The sequence below is a fragment of the Phycodurus eques genome, chromosome 7, assembly GCF_024500275.1.
Source record: "Phycodurus eques isolate BA_2022a chromosome 7, UOR_Pequ_1.1, whole genome shotgun sequence".
Taxonomy (NCBI): Eukaryota; Metazoa; Chordata; class Actinopteri; order Syngnathiformes; family Syngnathidae; genus Phycodurus; species Phycodurus eques.
The window spans coordinates 10,411,576-10,433,485 of NC_084531.1; the positions used below are offsets into that span (position 1 = coordinate 10,411,576).

Consider the following 21,910-nt stretch of genomic DNA (forward strand, 5'->3'; position numbering starts at 1 on the left):
AGATGAGATTAAATTAGAATTTAAAATGGAAATTCAGAAAAATTGTTCTAGAAGTGACTTTTTTTCAGTTGGCAACTCTGTATTAGGAATGTAAACATGCAAAAATAAAAGACACAGCTTCATCAGTGAAAGTACCATCAACTCAAAGATAAGTGTTGGAGTTGTATCATAAGAGAAGAATTAAGATGATAGCGCCAAGATGATAGAGTGTGAGAACAGAACCCAATAGAGAGAGTCAGTGGATAGCGGGAACGTCGCAGAGATAAAGAAACGTGCAACCACTGACCTTTGTCCAGCCAGTGCTTGACGTCCGCCTCCGTGGTATAAATGGCCTCGTGGGCCTCGCTGCACATGTTGTTTATGTGGCCGCTCAGCTGCCAGGCCTGGCTCACGTTGACCGAGGCGCTCATGGTCAGGTGCTCCAGGCCGCGACGCTCCTCCGCCAGGCGAATGGCATGAGGGTTTTTCTAAGAAGATGATACGCACGCACGCACGTACGCGCGCACACACACACACACACACACCAGCGTCTAAAATGTAAAAGTGCCTTATACTGTATTTTGGTACCACGTGGTACCTGTCTGAGGCGGGCCATGGACTCGCTGGGAATGATCTCATTGTGGCTGAGGCGGGAGATGAAGCACAAAGCCTGGTACTGGTTCTGTCCTCTTTCTAGCTCGCCCAGGATGAGTGATCGGAATATCTTTAGTTCCTGCCAAGAGAACCCAGAGATGACCAATGACAACTTTCCATTTAACAGTGTAGGTTCTAAACCGTTCATTTGCACAATTCTGTAGCCAGGAACAAATATTATTTAAAATACTGTACAGTGGTGCCTTGACCTATGACACAAACTCATTCCAAGATCTCAAATAATTTTTCCCCAATAAAATAAATGGAAATGTCATTCATCTGTTCCAGCCCCACAAGAAACATCAACAAAAATTATTGTAATGCGTTTTTAATAAAATATAGCGTTGTACTTTCTAAAAACATACAGTATTAATAACATTTAAACAGAATGTAAAGACTGCCGTTTTCCATTGTCTGTTAGCATTAAGCTAGAGGATTTCTTCAGTTATGTGGTTTGATTCAATACACAATATGTAATTCTGTTTCTTTGTTTAAATTTCAACTGGGAATAGAAATAAAAAGATTGAGGCAAGCACTTGGCCTCTATTGCGAATGAACGTTCACGATCTGCTGCTTGTTGTGAAGTTCCCTGCCACCATTTAGTGCAAATCTTTGTTTGCAACGACCCCCAAAAAGTTGAGCAATGGCTCAAATCTCGAAAACCTCATGTCACTTGTGAGTTAAGTTACCACTGTACATAAAGTGTGTATTTTTGTGTAATTCCTCTACAACACAAACGGCATTACAAAATACCATGAGACCATCCCTGAAATTAAAATGGTACATAATCCTCATTGTCCTCCTCAGTGAACCAGGAAGTACTGTAGATGTATAGATGGATAAAGAGACAGATAGAAGCATATTGTACAAATAAATTCCCTGACTGAATTCCCTCCATGCTGTAAATGATAAAAACATTCAAGCCTCCTGTTTCATCTGGCCGTGTAGACATAGGAAATAGTGATAGTGAAGAATCCATGGGAAAAGAAAAAAAAACCTTGTTGCAGTTGGCAAGTACACGTAAGATCTGGCGCCAAACCAAGGCCATAAAGAGTTCTCGAAGAGCACAAGCAAAGGATGATGGGAAGCTCCAGCTAGCACAGGAGACCCGTCCCCCTATTCGTCTGACATTACACCCCACCTCCCTCCTCTCCCCTTCTTCCAGCGAGACAGACAATCTGTCCCTAAACACCTCTCCTCCACTTTTCACACTCCCATATGAAGCAAACAGGCTGCAGGAGAAGCTTTTAGTCTGCAAAAGAAGGAGGGACAAATAAACATCGCCCTGATAACCTTAATGAGCTGCACTCCCACTTCCTGCAAGCATAAAAAGAATGCAAAAACCCCCCAGAAAGCTCTGCTTACTACTCTACTTTGCATGCTCCTCATTCAGTGAAGCATTTTTGTCAGTCGAGTGTGTCTGACAGGTACACAATAAAAGCAAACAACATCATATGACACTATTCGACCCTTTAGAAGCAAATTGCTGAGCAAATATTGATTTAGGGGCTTCATGCGACATTAACTTCGTACATCTCTGTGACTTGGAAAGGAAAACACAGGAAGTGATAATGCTCTTATCATTTAGCTTTGTTACCGCTGCGTGTTTGTGTGTGTTCAGAATTGTGCAAAAAATATAGTTTAGGTTTCCATGCGCTGAACAAAAACTAATTAAATGTAAGTGCAAATACGAATAAAGATATGGATGGAGGAATTTATTTTTCCCTCATGCTGCTTGAGCCACAATGAAACCATTCGGCAGCCAGACGCAGATGATCGAGTCCCAGCCATCAATTCTAAACATCATTCTCCATGAAGTAGGAAGAAACCTGCTTGCCAAAATACAGACTTGTTCATATTTTCACTTTTGTTGCAAGTATTGATTTACTGTTTAACATTTAAATCACAATAGAATCGTCCTCCCTGTCATAAAAGACAAATAGTACAGTCCAGTCTGTTTAAAATTCACATAAAAACAATACAAAAATACAGCCCTCTGTGATATATCTATTAAAAAAAAAAAAAAAAATGCCTATGGAAAAACCTCGTGGTTCTGAGTTCAGGGTGTGAATCTGAGCTCCGGCCTTCCTCTGTGGAGTTAGCATATTTTCCCTGTGCTCGTGTGGGTTATCTGCAGGTACTCTGGCTTTCCCTCACATTTAAAAAACATGCATGTTAGGTTAATTGAAGATTAAATTGTCCATAGGTGAGAGTGTGAGTGTGAATTGATGTTTGTCAATACAGTAGCTACAGTATGTACACTGGGATTGGCAGGCGAGCAGTCCAGGGTGCAGCACCTCTTGCCTTATGTCAGCTGGGATAGGCTCCCGATCACTCGCGACCCTAAAGAGGAGAAGTGCAATCCAAAATTGATGGATAGATGACATTAAGTATTGTAGTATTGTCTCAAGGAACATTACGTTACACCTAACTCAGACACACACACAAAATTATACAGTCCCATGTATTTTTATGTTTGTCACAATACAGACCTCAATTTACTGCGTCGTTCTTGACTATAGCGGAATTGAATTGAATTGAATTGCAGAAAGTGCCGCTCGCAACAAAGCGGTCAGACAAACAAGCACTAACAGGCTGCTCTACTTAGTGCTATTTCCTCTTTAAAATGAAAAGAACAAACACTTCATGAGCACAGGAGTTGAAAATATGACTGTCTGAAACAGGGTGCAAAATGACAGCAGATATATATATATGCAAGTACGCCATTTCCCCTTAAATCCAGGGTGGCCACAGCTTCAGGACCTCCCATATTGTACACACGAGCTGCAACACTGCAAGCGCGTTTGTGTATGTGCGTGGAGCTGAGAAAGAAAAAGAAAGGGTGAGGCATTCACGTCAGCCACATGGATGTGCCCCAGGGCTCTCTGGGTAATTACAGAGGAAAAAAGTAGCTGTACCAACTGTGAGTAGCTGGAACGCTGCTGGAGTGACTACAGTGTACAGACAATCTCTTGTGTCACAATGAGTCCACAATAATGATTGTCTACTTCCACTAGCCACTCTTTGAATTTTGGCCATAAGGTTGAAAAGAGGGTGCGAAAAGGCAACTTTTTGTGATGTAACCAACAATGGAGACATTTAAAAAAGAGCAGTTTAACATTTTTGGACCGGGATTAATGACACTACACCAAACAGTAAAACAAACCTAATGTCGTTCTCATGGTTGTAGGGGCTTAATCCGGTAAAACAAATGTATAAATCCGGATTAGCATTTCACTCGTGAGTAATTACTGTTCCAAATACTGTATACACTATTTTAACTCATTTACTGTCGTGGATTAAATTCATCAACTGTAATCCAAACATTTACTGTCACCGAGGAATATATGGATGCATGTTTTTCACTGTCTAGGCGCGGAAGGAGGTCTTGCCCAGCACACCTGTGAAATTCAAGATTCTACGTCACTCTACTGACAAAGATGGGGGTGTTGTATCGCTGTGGATTTGAGCTCAAAAGACGGCTTTTGAGAACAGGGGGTAAATCTTGGCTCTTCATGTCAATGATGAGGGAGAGAAAAGTTTGAAGGACAGGTTTAGGCACCTGACACTCGCAGAGCGTATGTATTTGTAGTTAGTAGAAAGTGTGCCACGATCCTAAAAAAAGATGATGCAGTTCAATGTGTGAATGAGGAACGCCATTGGAAAAAAACCCGACTGATGTTAAATTCAAGCCATGCAGCGAGTTGGCATTGCTCACGGCATGTTTCTTGGTTTTATTTCTGTAAATAAATTATTATTTCACTGTCAAAAGCCCTTTCTCTGGCTTGTTTGTTGTTTTATAAATTGAGATGTCAAAAGCAAAAAAATATTAGCGTCAAAGTCATTGTTCAAAATCAGCATTTTGCTGAAACAAACCCATGTTCTACTGCTGATTACTAAAGAACGGAAAAAGGTCAAAACAAACTTTCTACTGAAAGAAAAGAGGAAAAGACATTTACTCCGTGTCGCCATCATGTAGAGTGTATTTGAATCCAAAAGCTAGTTTATTTTTAGCCTTGTCGCGTCTTTTGACATAGTACTGTAAATATCTGACAACCAATAAAGTTATTTTAAAAAATGTCGGTGGTGTGGGACAAACAACACTTAATACGTGGATCAGACGACAAGACAAATTTGGTATTTCACAACTGCAATAAAATCTTATTCTGATACCACCACATCCCATCTTTTACGATCAACTCAAACATGATCGGATACACTCGTTACCATGGCGGCGACAACAACAATGGATCGCGCAGTGTGTATGATATGAACAAAATGGGGAAAACCGTGTGTTGATGGTCATCGGTGCTTGGGAGAGGACTTTAATTCAAGGATTGCTTGAAGTATGTTCACATACTTTTAATACGCAAGCCTACTCGCAAGCAGGCAACAAAACATTATGTACCCTGGCAAGCTAGTGGTAGCACTAATGGTTATACGTAAACATGCCAGCGTTCTGTCGAATCATGCTCTAAAATGTTGGTGTGTGTGAAGTAATTTAATGATAATAACTTAATTAGTAAGTTAGCACCCATTATTTCTGTCATGTAATGTTGGTTGGACCTGACTGATTAGAATACATGACTTGAATAGAGAATACTTTTGAAGTCACTCAGTATATAGTACACAAGTATATAGACTAAACGAACAAGTCATTTAAAAAGACACATTGCTCCATCTTGTGATCGGATCAGTGATCGGTTATCGTTTTTTTTATCATGTAAAGCCTACAGATCAAGCATGAAAATTTGGTACAGAGAGAGAGATGCCAGTTTGCTTCCAGAGCACTGGCAACGTGCCCTCAAGCAAGGCACCAAAGCCCAAATTGATCAAGGTGCAGGCACGTCATTCTGACATCGCTCCCTCATTGCATACAAACTTCTTCTTTTCCTTTCGGCTTGTCCCGTGAGGGGTCGCCACAGCGAGTCATCCTTTTCCATGTAAGCCTATCTCCTGTATCCTCCTCTCTAACACCAACTGCCCTCAAGTATTCCCTCAGGACATTCATCAACCTTCTCTTTGGTCTTCCTCTTGCTCTCTTGCCTGGCACCTCCATCCTCATCATCCTTCTACCAATATACTCACAATTTCTCCTCTGGACGTGTCCAAACCATTGAAGTCTGCTCTCTCTAACTTTGTCTCCAAAACATTGAACCTTGACCGTCCCTCTGATGAGCTCATTTCTAATTTTATCCAACCTGGTCAATCCCAGAGCGAACCTCAACATCTTCATTTCCGCCACCTCCAGCTCTGTTTCCTGTTGTCTCTTCAGTGCCACCGTCTCTAATCCGTACATCATGGCTGGCCTCACCACTGTTTTATAAACTTTGTCCTTCATCCTAGCAGCGACTCTTCTGTCACAAAACACACCTGACACCTTACTCCAACCGTTCCAACCTGCTTGGACCCGTTTCTTCACTTCCTGACCACACTCACCATTGCTCTGGACGGTTGACCCCAAGTATTTAAAGTCCTCCACCCTTGCCATCTCTTCTCTCTGTAGCCTCACTCTTCCCCCTCGACCCCTCTCATTCATGCACATATATTCTGTCTGACTTTGGCTCATCTTCTTTCCTCTTTTTTCCAGTGCATGCCTTCATCTTTCTAACTGTTCCTCCACCTACTCCCTGCTTTCACTGCAGATCATAATGTCATCTGCAAACATTATGGTCCACGGGGATTCCAGTCTAACCTCATCTGTCAGCCTATCCATCACCACTGCAAACAGGAAAGGGCTCAGGGCTGATCCCTGATGCAGTCCCACCTCCACCTTAAATTCCTGTCACACCTCACCCCTGTTCTGCTGCCCTCATACATGTCCTGTATTATTCTAACATACTTCTCTGTCACTCCAGACTTCCGCATGCAGTACCACAGTTCCTCTCTGGGTACTCTGTCAAATGCTTTCTCTAGATCCACAAAGACACAATGTAGCTCCTTCTGACCTTCTCTGTACTTCATCAACATCCTCAAGGTAAATAATGCATCTGTGGTACTCTTTCTAGGCTTGAAACCATACTGTTGCTTGTAAACACTCGCTTCTGTCCTGAGTCTCGCCTCCACTACTCTTTCCCATAACTTCATCGGGTGGCTCACTTTCCTTTATTGTGCCGACAGCTCTGCACATCACCCTTGTTCTTAAAAATGGGCACCAGCACACCTTTCCTCCATTCCTCAGGCATCTTCTTACCTGCTAGAAGTCTGTTGAAAAAGCTGGTCAAACACTCCACAGCCACCTCTCATAGATGCTTCCATACCTGCACAGGAATATCATCAGGACAGACTGCCTTTCCATTTTTCATCCTCTTTAATGCCTAACTTCCCCCTTACTAATCATTGCCACTTCCTGGGCCACCACAGTTGGCTCCTCTACTCTTCCTCCTCTCTCATTTTCCTCATTCATCAACTCCTCAAAGTATTCTTTCCATCTATCCAGCACACTACTGGCACCAGTTAACACATTTCCATCTCTCTCCTTAATCACCCTAACCTGCTGCACAACCTTCCCATCGCTATCCTTCTGTCTGGCCAACCTGAATAGATCGTTTTCTCCTTCTGTCCAACCTTGAATACATGTCATCATATGCCTATTGTTTGGCCTTTGCCACCTCTGCCTTTGCCCTACATCGCATCTCAATGTATTCCTCTCTCCTCTCCTCGGTCCTCTCAGTGTCCCCCACTTCTTCTTAGCTAACCTCTTTCCCTGTATGTTTCCTGTACGTTGAGGTTCTACCAACAAGTCTCCTTCTCTTCTTTCCTGCCAGAAGATACACCAAGTACTCACCTGCCTGTCTCTCTAATCGCCTTGGGTGTAGTGGTCCAGTCTTCCATGCCCTTCCTGACGCAACCCACTGCATTTATCCGGGCTTGGGATCGGCCTACAGTTTGCACTGACTTAGGGCTGCATTTCACTGCATACGAACCAAGAATTTAAATTGAGTTTTCCCCTAAGGGGAAAATGCAAACATCTCAACTCAACTATTAACAAAAGGAAGGTTGTTGCCTTAAAAAAAAAAAAAAAAAAAGTAATAATGTGTTGCCATCTTAGCGGTTTAGGTGACGCTAAGATAATAATCAGTTGTGCTTTTACAAGCAAACATGCTTCTAAAAATGACATCATCTTGTCCCTAAATACCCAGACACTAGCAGTCGGCTAATTAAAATAAGTCTTTCAGGATTCCCAAACACTTGATTTACCAAGAGTACCACAAGTCACTCACTCTACAGCACTTGACAACTACAGACAAAAAGAATCAGAAACAAAGTAGTTTGCCAAGAATGTTAAACAAATCCTTTAACATGTACAATTGATGCTTTTGCCCACCAGCATCGAGCTTCTTGTGTGCATCAACAGGTATGGGCATTATAGCTTAAACTGTCGTCATCATATTAAAAAAAAAAAAGAAGAAGAATGGTGTCGCCTTAGGCTTTTACCCACCAGAGAGCTACAAATGTCAGGACGGGTGTAAATAACCCACACAATTACAGATTCCTCAGCGTTGCTTCCTCACTCCCAAGACTTTGCAGGCAAACCACCAATGCCCTACAGCCAAACACAGGCAGGCATTCATGCAACCGGACTAGTGGGTCATACTAAGACCTTTAAAACAGGAGAGAGCCGGGTGCTGCTGTCATTGCCTGTTACCTTTGGTGGGGCGGATTATTTAAGAGGCGCACAAAAAGCCTATTCAGAGCCTCAAAGGGTGCCATTTACAGAGAATATTCTCAGCCACTGTAGTCGTAACCCAGCAAGGCCTACAGTCAAAACCAGAACAAATAATTCAATGTGACAATGTTTTAGAGCCGAATCAATGTAATAGCTCACTTTTTTTAGCAAAGATGGTCATTTAAAATATACACATGCATGAACACGCACACAAACAACAAAAACAGTGGGCCAGTAGCTGAGCAAAACATTCACCTATCACGTTCTCCAATCCTCTCTTTCAGACCGGGAATCATGATAAGGCTGATGGATGGTCCCTAAGGAGTGCTGATGCCACACACTGGATAATGGGGCAGCTTTGTGGCTAATTGACCATGCATGGAATGTTTATTTGAATCACGTGATCGATGAGTGGAAGCAAAAAAACTGGGATGATCAACACATGACACTCACAATGATTACAGACCTCTGCCAAGTTCCAACCAAACAATTCTAAACATGTCCATCTCACGAACTGTGACTGTTCCACTCCAGGCCGGTATGGTCCAACTTCTAGATGCGGTGGCCTAAAGTCTCACTTAAACCCAATGCAAGCATACTGTACACAAAAATTTTAATAAATGCTTCAACTTTATCCTAGTCTGTTGTGCCGCTCCACGACAAAAATTCCTCTTTCAAGTTTTTGTGTATAATTCTGCTAATCAACGAACAAAAACTAGCCAACCATTGCCTTTCCCACTGTGTGGTACAGGGTGACAATTTTCCACTGAAAAAAGTAGGTACTATGAGGGGTGCGCGGTGTATGTGGTAAATACAGTAGACGGTAAAATTTTGGCTTAGTGTATAGATTTGGATTCTACCGACTAATCGCTATAACGTTTGTTGACGTCAGCTGTGTAAATATGGCTATAAGCACATCCACCATGAATCTAGAAGCTACGAGCTGATGTTAAAAATTATTATTTATTTATTTTTTTTAAATAAAGGAAAATCAATCAACGCGTCCACGTCAGTCATCTATCCTCCCTGCTTTAACGGCAAGCGCTAAACTAACTTGGCAACTCCTAAATTTACGACCCCAATTCCAATGAAGTTGGTACGTTGTGTTAAACATAAATAAAAACAGAATAAAATGATTTGCAAATCATGTTTGACCTATATTTTATTGAATACACTACAAAGACAAGATATTTAATGTTCAAACTAATAAACGATTGTTTTTAGCAAATAATCATTTTATGGTTTTATGGCTGTAACACGTTCCAAAAAAGCTGGGCCAGGGTCATGTTTACCACTTTGTTACATCACCTTTTAGCGCACAACCTTTAGCCATTAAAAAAATAACTATTTCCTGGACAGGCTTTGTTTGAAGTCAGGTTCTTTAATGTCATACAAGTAGAAAAACAAGTGAACCATGATTAAGATAAAAACAATGTTAAAATGAAAGCTGTAAGCAGCGAATAACGGGCCGTCGTATACCCTTTTTCTTTGCGAATCCTCAAAAAGATGATCTAACTTAGACGCCACATTAAACATCAGAGGAAAAAAAGCTTTGGTTTTTTTTCACGGAATGATCTTAATTGCAAAAATAAAATATTGTCTGTTTTAAATTCAAAACAGGTATACATTTGTGCACAAAATTAACCACACATCAGTTGCAATATAATCACTTTGTTCAAAGAGCAAAACATGTATTTCACACACACAGTAAGATAATTCTATTCAATGAAATTTTACAGTACATTAATGGGAAATTTTTTCATATCATTTTCACAAAAACACCTGTTCCTAATCTTTGTTTTTATGTCTATAATCTTCAAAAAGGACTAAAATACATCCAGTGCAAACTTGCCCATATTTGGAAGTGCTTGCTTAGCAGCCTACCAGGATGCTTTTCCTGCTTGTTGGTCTATTGATGTCATAGATATGAACAATAGGTAGCTAGGACGCACACCTATGAGCTGCGTGCCTATGGTGACACTATGCTAGTAGGGGAAAAGTGTGTTCGCATTCCATGTTTGTGGACGGCATGAAAGCCAAGATAAAATGGATGCCTTCCCATTGTACTGCATACGGTTGCACACAACGCCGTACACTCACAACAAGGGAACTGGGAATAACCTTTCATAGGTAAGAATCATTTCTGTGTTCTTTTTTTCAAATGTTCTATATTAATAGCACTTGCTTTTTTTTTTTTTGTCGTCATGTTCGGCTGTTAGGTTAAGCAGAATGGAGGATCTGTATACCTTTTGTGCCGGAACAGTTTTACTGTGTCACAGTGGAGTTTTTAAGCTTCCGCTGTGGTTTCTTAGTACAACCCCAATTCCAATGAAGTCGGGACGTTGTGTTAAACATAAATAAAAACAGAATACAATGATTTGCAAATCATGTTCAACCTATGTTAAATTGAATACACTACAAAGACAACATATGTAATCTTCAAACTGATAAACTTTATTGTTTTTAGCAAATAATCATTAACTTAGAATTTTATCGCTGCAAAACGTTCCAAAAAAGCTGGGACAGGGTCATGTTTACCACTGTGTTACATCACCTTTTCTTTTAACAACATTCAATAAACGTTTGGGAACTGAGGACACCAATTGTTGAAGCTTTGTCAGTGGGATTCTTTCCCATTCTTGCTTGATGTACAGCTTCAGCTGTTCAACAGTCCGGGGTCTCCGTTGTCGTATTTTACGCTTCATAATGAGCCACACATTTTCAATGGGTCTGGACTGCAGGCAGGCCAGTCAGGTACCCACACTCTTTTACTACGAAGCCACGCTGTTGTAACACGTGCAGAATGTGGTTTGGCATTGTCTTGCTGAAATAAGCAGGGGCGTTCATGAAAAAGACGTTGCTGGGATGGCAGCATATGTTTCTCCAAAACGTGTATGTACCTTTCAGCATTAATGGTCCCTTCACAGATGTGTAAGTTACCCATGCCATTGGCACTAACACAGCCCCATACCATCACAGATGCTGGCTTTTTAACTTTGCATCCATAACAGTCCGGGTGGTTCTTTTCCCCTTTGGCCCCGACGGCCACAATTTCCAAAAACAATTTGAAATGTGGACTCGTCGGACCACAGAACACTTTTCCACTTTTCATCAGTCCATCTTAGATGAGCTCGGGCCCAGAGAAGCCGGCAGCGTTTCTGGGTGTTGTTGATAAATGGCTTTTGCTTTGCATAGTAGAGTTTCAATTTGCACTTACGGATGTAGCGCCAAACTGTATGTACTGTATTTTCTGTAAACTGTATTTTGGTTTTCGAAAGTGTTCCTGAGCCCATGTGGTGATATCCTTCACACATTGATGTCGGTTTTTGATGCAGTGCCGCCTGAGGGATCGAAGGTCACGGGCATTCAATGTTGGTTTTCGGCCTTGCCGCTGACATGCAGTGATTTCTCCAGATTCTCTGAACCTTTTGATGATATTATGGACCGTAGATGATGAAATCCCAAAATTCCTTGCAATTGTACATTGCGGAACATTGTGCTTAAACTGTTCGACTATTTTCTCACGCACTTGTTCACAAAGAGGTGAACCTCGCCCCGTTTTTGCTTGTGAATGACTGAGCAATTGAAGGGATTCAATTTATATTTATACCTCCTAGCCCTAGTTATGGTACTACCAGGTGCTTCTTCTGATGCCTGGTTCGCCAGGTTTCCAATCGTGCCAAGCATACACAAAAAGGCTGACGTAAACCAGTGTCTGTCATTCTTTGGTTGAGCAGATTTGCCAATGTAACTTTTGAGACAGGAAAAACATGATCACGCAGCTTTCCTTGTTTCTGTGCTTTAGCACTGAACATTGCAGTGCCACACTCCACAGTCTCCAATTTGCTGCAGTGATGATATTCCTTGCGGCCTTTAGTCCCCTAGAATAAAATCCTTGATGCGTTCACTGAGTGTTCTTTGCAGTTTCCTACAGTACAAGAAAATGGACTGCCGCTAGTATTATAATAGATGAAAAGGCAGATAACAAACTATCAAACCGTGATCAAAAGACAACCTCTTGCCTTACGACAATCGCACTCTCTTTTACAGGACGCTACAAAGAAAGCAACTGGAATGCAAGATCATGCAGCTTCAGGATCATAGCCTTCCAGTCGCCCCCTTTTGGCTTCTGTTTGTAGAAACCTTACATGATCAAAAGGTTTATCCAAGACGCTCGTGACCAACCTAAAAGTCTCAGTTTCCCTTTAAAAACAACACAGCTTTGAGATGTTTGGTGATGGGGGAGGATGTTTGCTTTGGTGTGCACAAGGGGACGCCCCAAACGAGAACTCAGGTGCTGGGCAGGGATTAAAGATCATGTTGGGAGACACATGGGTGGAAGGGGATACAAAAGGAGCGGGAGAAAAGGTTGCTAAGAAATGCCTGACTTGAAGCTAATTACAGAGGCTCTGACGGCAGGAATGCGGCGTCACATTTGGGCTTGGTCACACCTGGCTGTCCAAAGAGCAAAGCCAAATGGAAAACACTGGAAGTGAATGACATTAAAAACAATACAAAAAAGAGATGCGCTCACCCCTATGGCTGTTCTATTGTCAGCTATGGAAAGTAACCTTTGAAAAAAAAACTTTATGGCACACACAATGCAAATAATCCCACCAATGGATTAGTTTGTGGGAAAACTGCATTCGGGAAATGAGACAGCTAACAGGAAAGGAAATGAACTAGATAGATAAGGAATAAACAAGGGAGATGGCTGCTGTCCCATTCAGCCTGTGACTGGTGTCCTGCTGATTTCATATCCTGTTGCAACACACTAGAAAAGATAAGGGTTACAACAATAAGAGTCTGTTTTATTTTACAATGCATTATCTTAATTTATTCCAAATATCATTCCCTGTCGTTGTATATTTATGGCTCAATTAAATGGGTTTCCCTCCCACATTGCTCAGGTAGGTTGCACACAAATAAGCCTAAAAACCTAAATAAATCTCGGGATTGTACGTGGAGGTAGGTTAAAACGATTTTTGTTGTCTTTTTTGTTGTTCCCAATTGGTTATGATTCTCATTGGGAGCCACATTGAGTACTTGTGATCACAGAATGGGGGGGTGGGAGCCGAAACAGGTGCATCAAGTTGGTCGTTCTCCAAAGCATTTTCTTTATCTGCACCATTACAGAGGAACATCTGGTCTGTCGGTGGGAGGAGGATGAAGGATAAAGACATCACTCGGGACCGAGGGGCCACGAGAGGCCAAAGGGGGCCCCATGTGCTACTCGAAGGGAAGGATTTTTTTTTTTTTTAAATCAACAGGCAACAAAGAGTGGCTAAGTGAAAGAAGAACAGGAGACGCTTGGTTAAAGTGCTTTGATTTATGTTTTCAGATATCAAATTCAGATATGGCACAGAATCCAACAAGAATCCACAATGCCATTTTTATTTTTTTTTTAATTTTTAAAAACCGTTTATCTTTTTTATTTTTTTAATTTTTTTAGTACCGGTAGTTTAAAAGGCAAGTAACCAAAAAGCCGACAGTCGGCCAATGACTGTGTAGGAGCCAGGAGAATGAAATGGCTTCAAACTGCCAACTAGCTCCTGCGGGCAACTTAGTACGCGTTATCCACCGGGACGTAACCTCAGAGTGCGCAGCTCACGATGCTATGTGAGCAAAGTCAGTGTTATATGCAGTGGACTCACCTTTGCTGTGCTGCGGCTGGAAACTCTGCATTAGATGCATACAAGAGTCAGTGTTACCAGCAGGAGATCGACAGCATGAGACGACTTAGCGTGGGTACACGTCCCACGGAAGCCCACCTTGGAGCGCTCCACCCGGATACAGGCTACACTGATCATCAGAAACCATTCCATAAATCAGGGAATTTGAGAATAAAAATCATTCAGAATGCAAAAGGAAAACCACTTATTATCCAAGTGGCGCAACAAGGTCCACTCTTTGAGTGTCATTGCTCCGTACGCAATGAAAAATTAATTGGTTTGAAGACTAAAATAAACGCTAAAAACCAACAGTGCAAAAGTGCAACAAACCGTTTACCTTGTTAGCTGTCACAATGTTGGCATAGACGTATTTTATTGTTTCACTCACCCAATTGACAGAGTTGACATCACGCGGTGTAGGCTGAGGCTCGGAGCGGGAGGGAGCACGTCAGACAACACACATTGTGAAAGCCTTTGCACAATATAATCTTATTCCAAGAGATGCACTGAGGAGACTGGTCATTAATTTAAAAAAAAGTTAAGACACACTTTTTGTTCGCTGCTGTTGAGCACAAGCACGTTTTCTTTTCCTCTAAATAATGGTTTATATAATGTTTAACATTATAATAGTCATTTGTTCAAAACATTTATTTTTCCGTTTTCTTACAATGTTTTTGCAGCAGCAAGACAAGTTAATTTAAAAAAGCAGTGTTTTACTGCCCCCACCCCAAAAAAATGAAATAAATAAAAATTGTACCAATTAGAATATCGTTAAAGTACCAGATTGATAAGCAGCACTATGCAGCATAGTTAAAAGTAGGATTGTTAAAATCTTAACGATACCCATTCCGACTAACGCAGTCAACTCCAGTGCCTAGATTTCCTTTTTCAGTTTTTCTTTTTTGTCAGTTGACGACTTTTGGGAATTTTTAGGTATCACTGTATTCATCGGGGGTTGAGGTCCAGGATGACTTTTATTTGAACCTATCTGAACCGAGCGTGAATGTGATTACATAAATGACTTCACCCATCCATAGTAATGAGCCACTACAGGCTATAGGGGTGAGTTCACGCCATGGTCGTGTTGGAATCAACATTTCCTGGAACAGGTGCCACTTGCTTGTTAAAAAAAAAAAGTTAATTTTGTGCAAGTGACAAAGTGCAATGGTTTTTCAGCACTCACAGTGCGAGCCAAGGTGTGGTGAAGGGACAGTCATGGGAGAAAGCTTAAACTGCATCACTGGCAAGCAGCAGCATTTCTCACCAATAGGAAAAGAAAGACTTAAATTCACAGCCAGAAAGTTTCAGTGAAAAAATAAAATAAATTTAACAAAAGTCACTGGATGGGAAAAGCTCAAAGATTTAAGAAGAGACGTCAGCCAAAAATGTGTCATGGATAACCAGGGAGCCAGTCTAAGCTCTACAACACTCCATTTCCCTATGCACAATGTGCTTTCGTGTCCATTATACCCAATTCATTGTTACAGCAAGATGGGCGTATCCATAACGTTTTGTACATAATCAGGATAGACAAGAGTGGTAACCTAAACTTGGGAAATAATTGCTTTGTTTGCTAGTATGAAATAGTTTATGAATTCATAAAACATCAAAAACCATTACTGCCTTCATACATCTGTTGCTGCCTTGGCTGACCACAGCTGCACAAATATAGAGAGTTCACCATCTTCTGGATTTTACCTTATTAATTTTACTAAAATGTAGCCTGTAAGACAAGGCATTTTAGTTTTTAAATAAAACTCCGGCAGGACAAGTGATTATGCCATCGCTTACTTCTCTTTATTTTGTACTTGACATGGCAAACAGCACCAAAATGAGAATGGCGGAGTGGGAGAAGGGACCTGAGAAACTCTGTACTTGCCGGATAGCCTGACGCCACAACTCGCAGGTCAGCCACCTCCATCGCCACCCGAGCAGAGTTCAACATCTATTTTGCACACCATAATTTGTATTCAGGTTTAGTGTTGTCGTCCGTATTTAGCTTTAAAACATCTACAGTATTCTCCACAAGGATGACGTGGCTCCGACTCCACCTGCCTGAAAGGTATATGTCAGGCTAATAGAGTGGTATATGAGTCATAATGCCAGAGCATTTTTACTAGGAATGGTCGAGTACCGATACCAGGCATCGGTATCGGGCCGGTATCTGCCTTATTTCAAGGTAGTGTGTACTTGTGAAGGCAGCCACTGATACTTAAGGTAAAATAAAATCTGACATTAAGTACATCCTCCTCACCACCAGTTAGCACTACACTGCACCACCTTCCTGCATGATCTGACTGTACCTTCCATTCTGTCATTCCTGCAGAATTTCTTGTCTTTGTGAAAGTAACTGAAAAGTAATGCAAAAGCGGTTTAAGGCATTACAATTCAGAAAACGTTCCACTACTTTATATATATATAATATAAAGTATATATATATATATAAAAGCCAGCAACCAGTAATAGGTATTGCTTTTTGGAACTTGCTCCTTCGAAATTCATTGCTTTTCTAAAATGCCGATGATCATTTGAAATTCTGAACGTGCAAATGTAATGTGATCAGTTGCTAAAGCTCTGGTTTAAGTGTCTTATGTATGGTCGACAAAAGACAAACCACTTTCCAATAGGCTGCCATTTCCACTAAAGGTCAACAAACAGGCTCTACAGGAAAATAAGAGAAGAAAAAAAATAAAGCGCGTCACCGATCTCGAGTTCAATGCAGTTAACTTTTTTTAATATGCAACTGTGCGTGGGGTTAAAATTGCCTCTGCAGAACAGTAAACATCTGGTATAAAGTAGGCTTTAGATCAGGATTTTTAGGGCAGATCACCGATCAGCAAGTTTAAAAAACCGGTAACCGATCCGATCACAAGATGGAGCAATGTGTCCATTTACATGACTTGTTCATTTATTATATATACTTGGGTACCGTATACTGAGTACTGTCTCCATCCATCCATCAATCTATTTTCTGTACCGCTTATCCTCACTAGGGTCGCGGGTGTGCTGGAGCCCATCCCAGCTCAAAATTATTCTAGCATTTTAGACAAAAGTTAAAACATCAATGACCTCTAGGGGGCAGTACAGAGGGAACATAATATAATATAATCAATCACAATCAAAGCTTCGGTAAACATTGGTTTGTGCGTGTGAAAAAGTGTTGATGGTGACCAAGTATGTTGACAACAGCAAGCATGGGAGGTGATGCGCTGGTCACAATATGCGATCCTATTTGTTGACGTCAAGGTGCACTGTCTGAAACTTGTCGATATGTCACACAACATGGAAGATATCAAAAAAAGGACTTTGTTTTGGCGTTGTAGGGATATCGTAGGGCCAAATCGTAGTTCATGGATTATGTCACAAGAGGTTTTGTCATTCACGACAAAATATGTCAGGCAGATATGGGAAAATTGCCTGAGATAGCCTATATTGGGGCTCAAATCCTGTAGTCTGATCTAGGCATTCGGAGTAGAGGACCCCCTGTAAAAAGGAGGGCCGACCCTCTCAGTGATTCACTGCTTTGAACTGTATTTCTATCCTCCAGATCAACAAAAATATAAAACTTTACCTCTAATACAGTTGGTTGCAGCAGACTTACCACTTTTTCAGCATCCTTCTGTCTGTACCTACTGCAATGTTATGGTATGGTTTGGCATAATATTGACACACTGCAGTTTCATTGACTGGTTAAGCAGGGATTCATCCCCTCCATGCAAAAACAATCTACTGTATTAACTAGAAATGCACTGCTGTAGACCAACACAATGGGGGCTTTTCCACCGCAGGAACCTTTTCAGGAACTTCCCGAGGTACCCCGATAGCTTGAGTTCCCTCTGTGTCCCCACCAAAAAAAAAAAAAAAAAAAAAAAAAAAAAAAAACTACCACGGTACAAAACGTTCCCACTCTATTATTTTGTTCCTCCTGGCACGTAGGGTCTTCTGAGCGCTACCAGGAACACTTTCGCAGGGCGGGGTGTGCCTACAAACACTGATTGGTTGACAGACCTCTGTAAGTGTTTACTTTTTCATTCACAGATCCACCATCACGCAAGGCTAGAAATGAGAGGATTAAAATACATTGAAAAGAGAAACTTCCAAACACCGATCTTTACGTTTTCCCCCTGAGTGGCACTTGGCGGACAAGAAGCAGGCTAGACAAACTCTGTGCTCCCCGAGCTTATGTTGCGATGGCCGTCTTGGTGGCAAAGTCCGTCGCCGGGAGGTGCACCCCCGCCACGGGCTCAGCAGCAAAATCCACCACCGCCCCGGCAGCAAGGTCCACCGCTGGCTGACTCGGTCCCGCTAGGGAGTGGAGGTCCGAGCCCAAACGGGCGTTTGCATCATCGTCGGCCAGGCCAGAGGAGACGAACACCGGCGTGAGACTGGCCGATGGGGACGCTCTGATGGTCCAATTCAGTCAGTCGCGGGGTAAAAACAATAATAAACATTCCCAAGCAGGAGCTCCTCCAGCCTGCAGAAAAAATGCCACGTTTGCCATAGTACAAAACAAGGAAATGAAGCCCAGCTTTTTGTCTGTGTTCATATGTTCAGAAATAAATCTTTGCGATGTACAGTCTTTTTTTTTCTATTTAGGTACCTGTATATAATAAAATTCCCCACCTCAAAGATTGTCTGCAGCCAGGTTGGCATTGCAAATGTGAATCAGTTCTCAATTGCCTCACCTGGATAAAGGGTTACGTTTTAAAGGTAGAAAAAAATATTTGAAATTTAGATTAGGATATAAAATATTAATTTAACTATGCTTAAAATACCAGCATTTTTTAGATCACATCAGTATTGAGCAACATCAGCCTCATTTGATTAAGCTACCCTAAATTAATAACTGTGATGGAAAGACAAACCATATGGGCCATTTACTACCAGGAACTCAAAGTTCCTGGGCTGGTTGGTGGAAAAGCCACGAATGCATCTTATTGACGACCAGGGGCCAAGCCCTGGCGAACCGAGCAAGAAATGAAACACTGGCCTGATGACGAGGTAGAACTTCTGCTTCAGAATGAAAGCAGCAGCAGATCACCACCAAGGTAAAGGACATCAACACGCTGATTGTTGTGTTGTTGTCGACGGTATTCACGTGATAACTCGAACAACCACATCATCGTCTCAGGATGTTAAAAGCACGAAAACGCATGAGCAGCATTCTGAGATCTATCCACTCTGGGACCAGTTTCAAAAGTGATCATTTTAAGGCACCCAAAACTCTTTTTTTTTTTTTTTTTTTTTAAACTTTGCAGATACAGTACAAATGTGTTCTCGTGTAGACTTGGCCTTACTTATTTGTTTAATTTCACACTTGATGGGTGGGCAGGCACTCCACAGAGACCCAACTATTTGGATAGTGGCACTTAAAGTCAAATTTCCATAACATGTCCCCTTTGAAGATGGTTAGGGAAAAAAAATACAATAAGTTCAGCTCAAATGAAACTGTTGACTGGCATTACGTAGCCTCCAAAACTAGCAAGTGAGATCAGCGTTTATTGCTCCAAATTGCACCTCAGTGAATAAAACTGAAGTGCCGCTCGGTGGTAACGTAGCTTTGTCACGCTTTTTCCAAGCAACACCCGTTTCATTTTTCAGAAATGTCGTAAAAGAGGAAGATATTCACTCCAACGAAAGTCAAATTTATTCTGATAAGGTGAAAAAGCTGACTTTTTACTACGCTTGCTTGAAATGCAACTCGCATATCATGGCCAAGCCGTTGTGAGTAATGCTGCAAGTGTTTAACATCACTGTTAAAACGCTCTTCTTCCCACATGCACAGAAGATTCATGGCAGCTGGAAGTGACAGCTCATCCAACTTTCCATAAATCTTGGAGATAGTGCAAGCAGAGCTGAATAAAAAACACATGGAGGGGGACGAGAACAGGAAGACGCAAGTTTAAAAAAAAAGAGTTGGGGGGCCTTGGACTGGAACAGATAAAGCAGCAGAAGACTACAGTGATCTAAGAGGTTCTATTACAAATAAACAAAACCATGTGTGTGTCTGGATAAGTGGGGGAGCACCAAAAAGGGGCCTCTGCACACCCCGGCAATGCCGCTCAGCTCAAAGGTTCAGCGTATGTCCCTTTATTGTGGCGACTAGAAAGGGGGAGTAGCGAGGGGTGGGGGGGGGGTCACCAATTATTGGGGCAATGGCCTCTTCTCTCACTCTCCTAAACTGCAAATTAGCCATTTTGGTTAGCCAAGCAGACGCACTGGATCAAAAAGGTCAGACATGCCCACTTAATCCTGGTAAATCTCCCCCTTCACATCTCACCAGGCTGTCAGCTTCTGTGTGACAGCAACCAATCACACACACATACACATGCTTTTGCACTGGGAGCACCTCCACCACGCACACAACCATAACCATACACTCCCTTTATGCTCTGGACTTGTAGCGTCCGCAATTGACATGTCTCCCGGTAGTCATTTTCCATAGCGAAACACAGCTTTCCAAATTTGATTGTCGGTCAGGAAAGGGACACTGGATCTGCTGGCCTACTTTTAGAAAAATGCTAAATATGGTCTCCGATCATGAGCGTTGGGTTGGGAGCCCTCAGGTTTAAGGATATTGAAAGGGGTGAGAGCGGGAAGGTGGGGGCATCCCACATCCAAGTATGAACAGCTGTCTTGACCTCTGAGAAAAACATGAATGAAAATCAGTTATGCTTAGCTTCAGGGGGTTGGGGCTTTTAGGGGTATTTTTCTGCACTGTAGACTAAAGCTAGGCAATCAACCCCTCAGAAGAGACCATTGTGAGCTAACCACTGGGTAAACCACAGGAGTTGTGTTCCCTGCACAGAAAAAAAAACGTACATTAATGTACCTTGAGGGTGCTACCCTAAAAAGGTCCTGCTGTTGTACCATTGATTTTTACAGCATGGGAGCATACTTACATATGTACCTTTTGGGCCCGAGAAAAGGCACAAACCATTGCACCGGAATCCAGTAATTAGTGCTATGAAGTACAATAGTGTAGATTGCACGTTAACTAGTTGTTATGTTAGGGTTGGTAATCAACTGGATGCCAGAGGTCATTGCGAAGGCTGGAATAACAAGGCATTCAGGAGTTAATGAGTAGTTGAACGTGAATGCATGTATATTGTACAGCTTGTTATTGGGGTGGTATGCCTTTACACTTTTACAGTGCTGGGAAAATACTGTTGCATTACAGTCCACTAATTATTGAGAAAAAAAACATGGATTCCCATCGTTTTGTTTTTTTATATTCGCAGGAGGGTAGAAACAGTATAGTTAGCACATCTGTCTCACAGTCAGGAGATTTGGGTTGAAATCGCTCTTGGAAAATCTCCGTTGTGGAGTTTGCATGTTCTTTCCACGCTTGGGTGCGTTTTCTCCTGGTACTCCGGCCTCCTCCCACATCCCCAAAACGTGCTTCTTAGGTTGACTCTAAATTGACCATAAGTGTGAATGTGAATGGTTGATTGTAAGGGTGCATGATAACTATCGGCCCGATATTGGGGGGGGGGGGGTGAAGATGTCACACTCATCGGTCTGATACCCAAAAAAACTGTACCGATAACAAGAGAAAATGACTCTTAATAAGTCACTGTTTATGACAGCCTAAGCGCTTTGGTACTGTGGAGGCAATTGTGGAAGCCTGATTTCAGCCTTGATTGATAAGGAAGGGGGAAGCTAATGAATACTTCTGAGCCATCAGTTTGTTTTTTGGAGCTTGTGGTCAAACACCTGAGTAAATAATACTGAGGACTGTAGGTCATGCACTTTTTAACAAGGACTGTGTGTTATTGGAACTTTACTGGTACAAAAGGCAAAACATTTTTACCCTTGACACTTTTAATGCAGATGATCCCTGATTTCAGGAAATTTGAACATGCATGTTTTTGGAAAGTGTGAGGGAAAACTGAGTACCCAGAGAAAACCCACGCAAGCACAGGATGAACATGTA

The 21,910-nt window shown here is 41.8% G+C and overlaps 1 protein-coding gene and 1 long non-coding RNA gene across 2 annotated transcripts in view; one reads left to right on the top strand and one right to left on the bottom strand.

Moving 5' to 3' along the window:
• The window catches only part of oafa (OAF homolog a (Drosophila)), a 28,354-nt gene that overhangs the window by 5,094 nt on the left and 1,350 nt on the right, over positions 1–21,910 (bottom strand). Inside the window, exons 2-3 of the mRNA XM_061682536.1 lie at positions 578–712; positions 287–467 (exon numbers count right to left, since the gene is read on the bottom strand). Coding sequence (XP_061538520.1) covers positions 287–467; positions 578–712 — 316 coding nt within the window. The remainder of the gene's footprint in view (positions 1–286; positions 468–577; positions 713–21,910) is intronic.
• Positions 10,249–18,565, top strand: LOC133405572 (uncharacterized). The gene is made up of 3 exons (XR_009768961.1): positions 10,249–10,432; positions 13,439–15,880; positions 18,013–18,565. It is a non-coding gene; the product is annotated as an uncharacterized LOC133405572 (long non-coding RNA).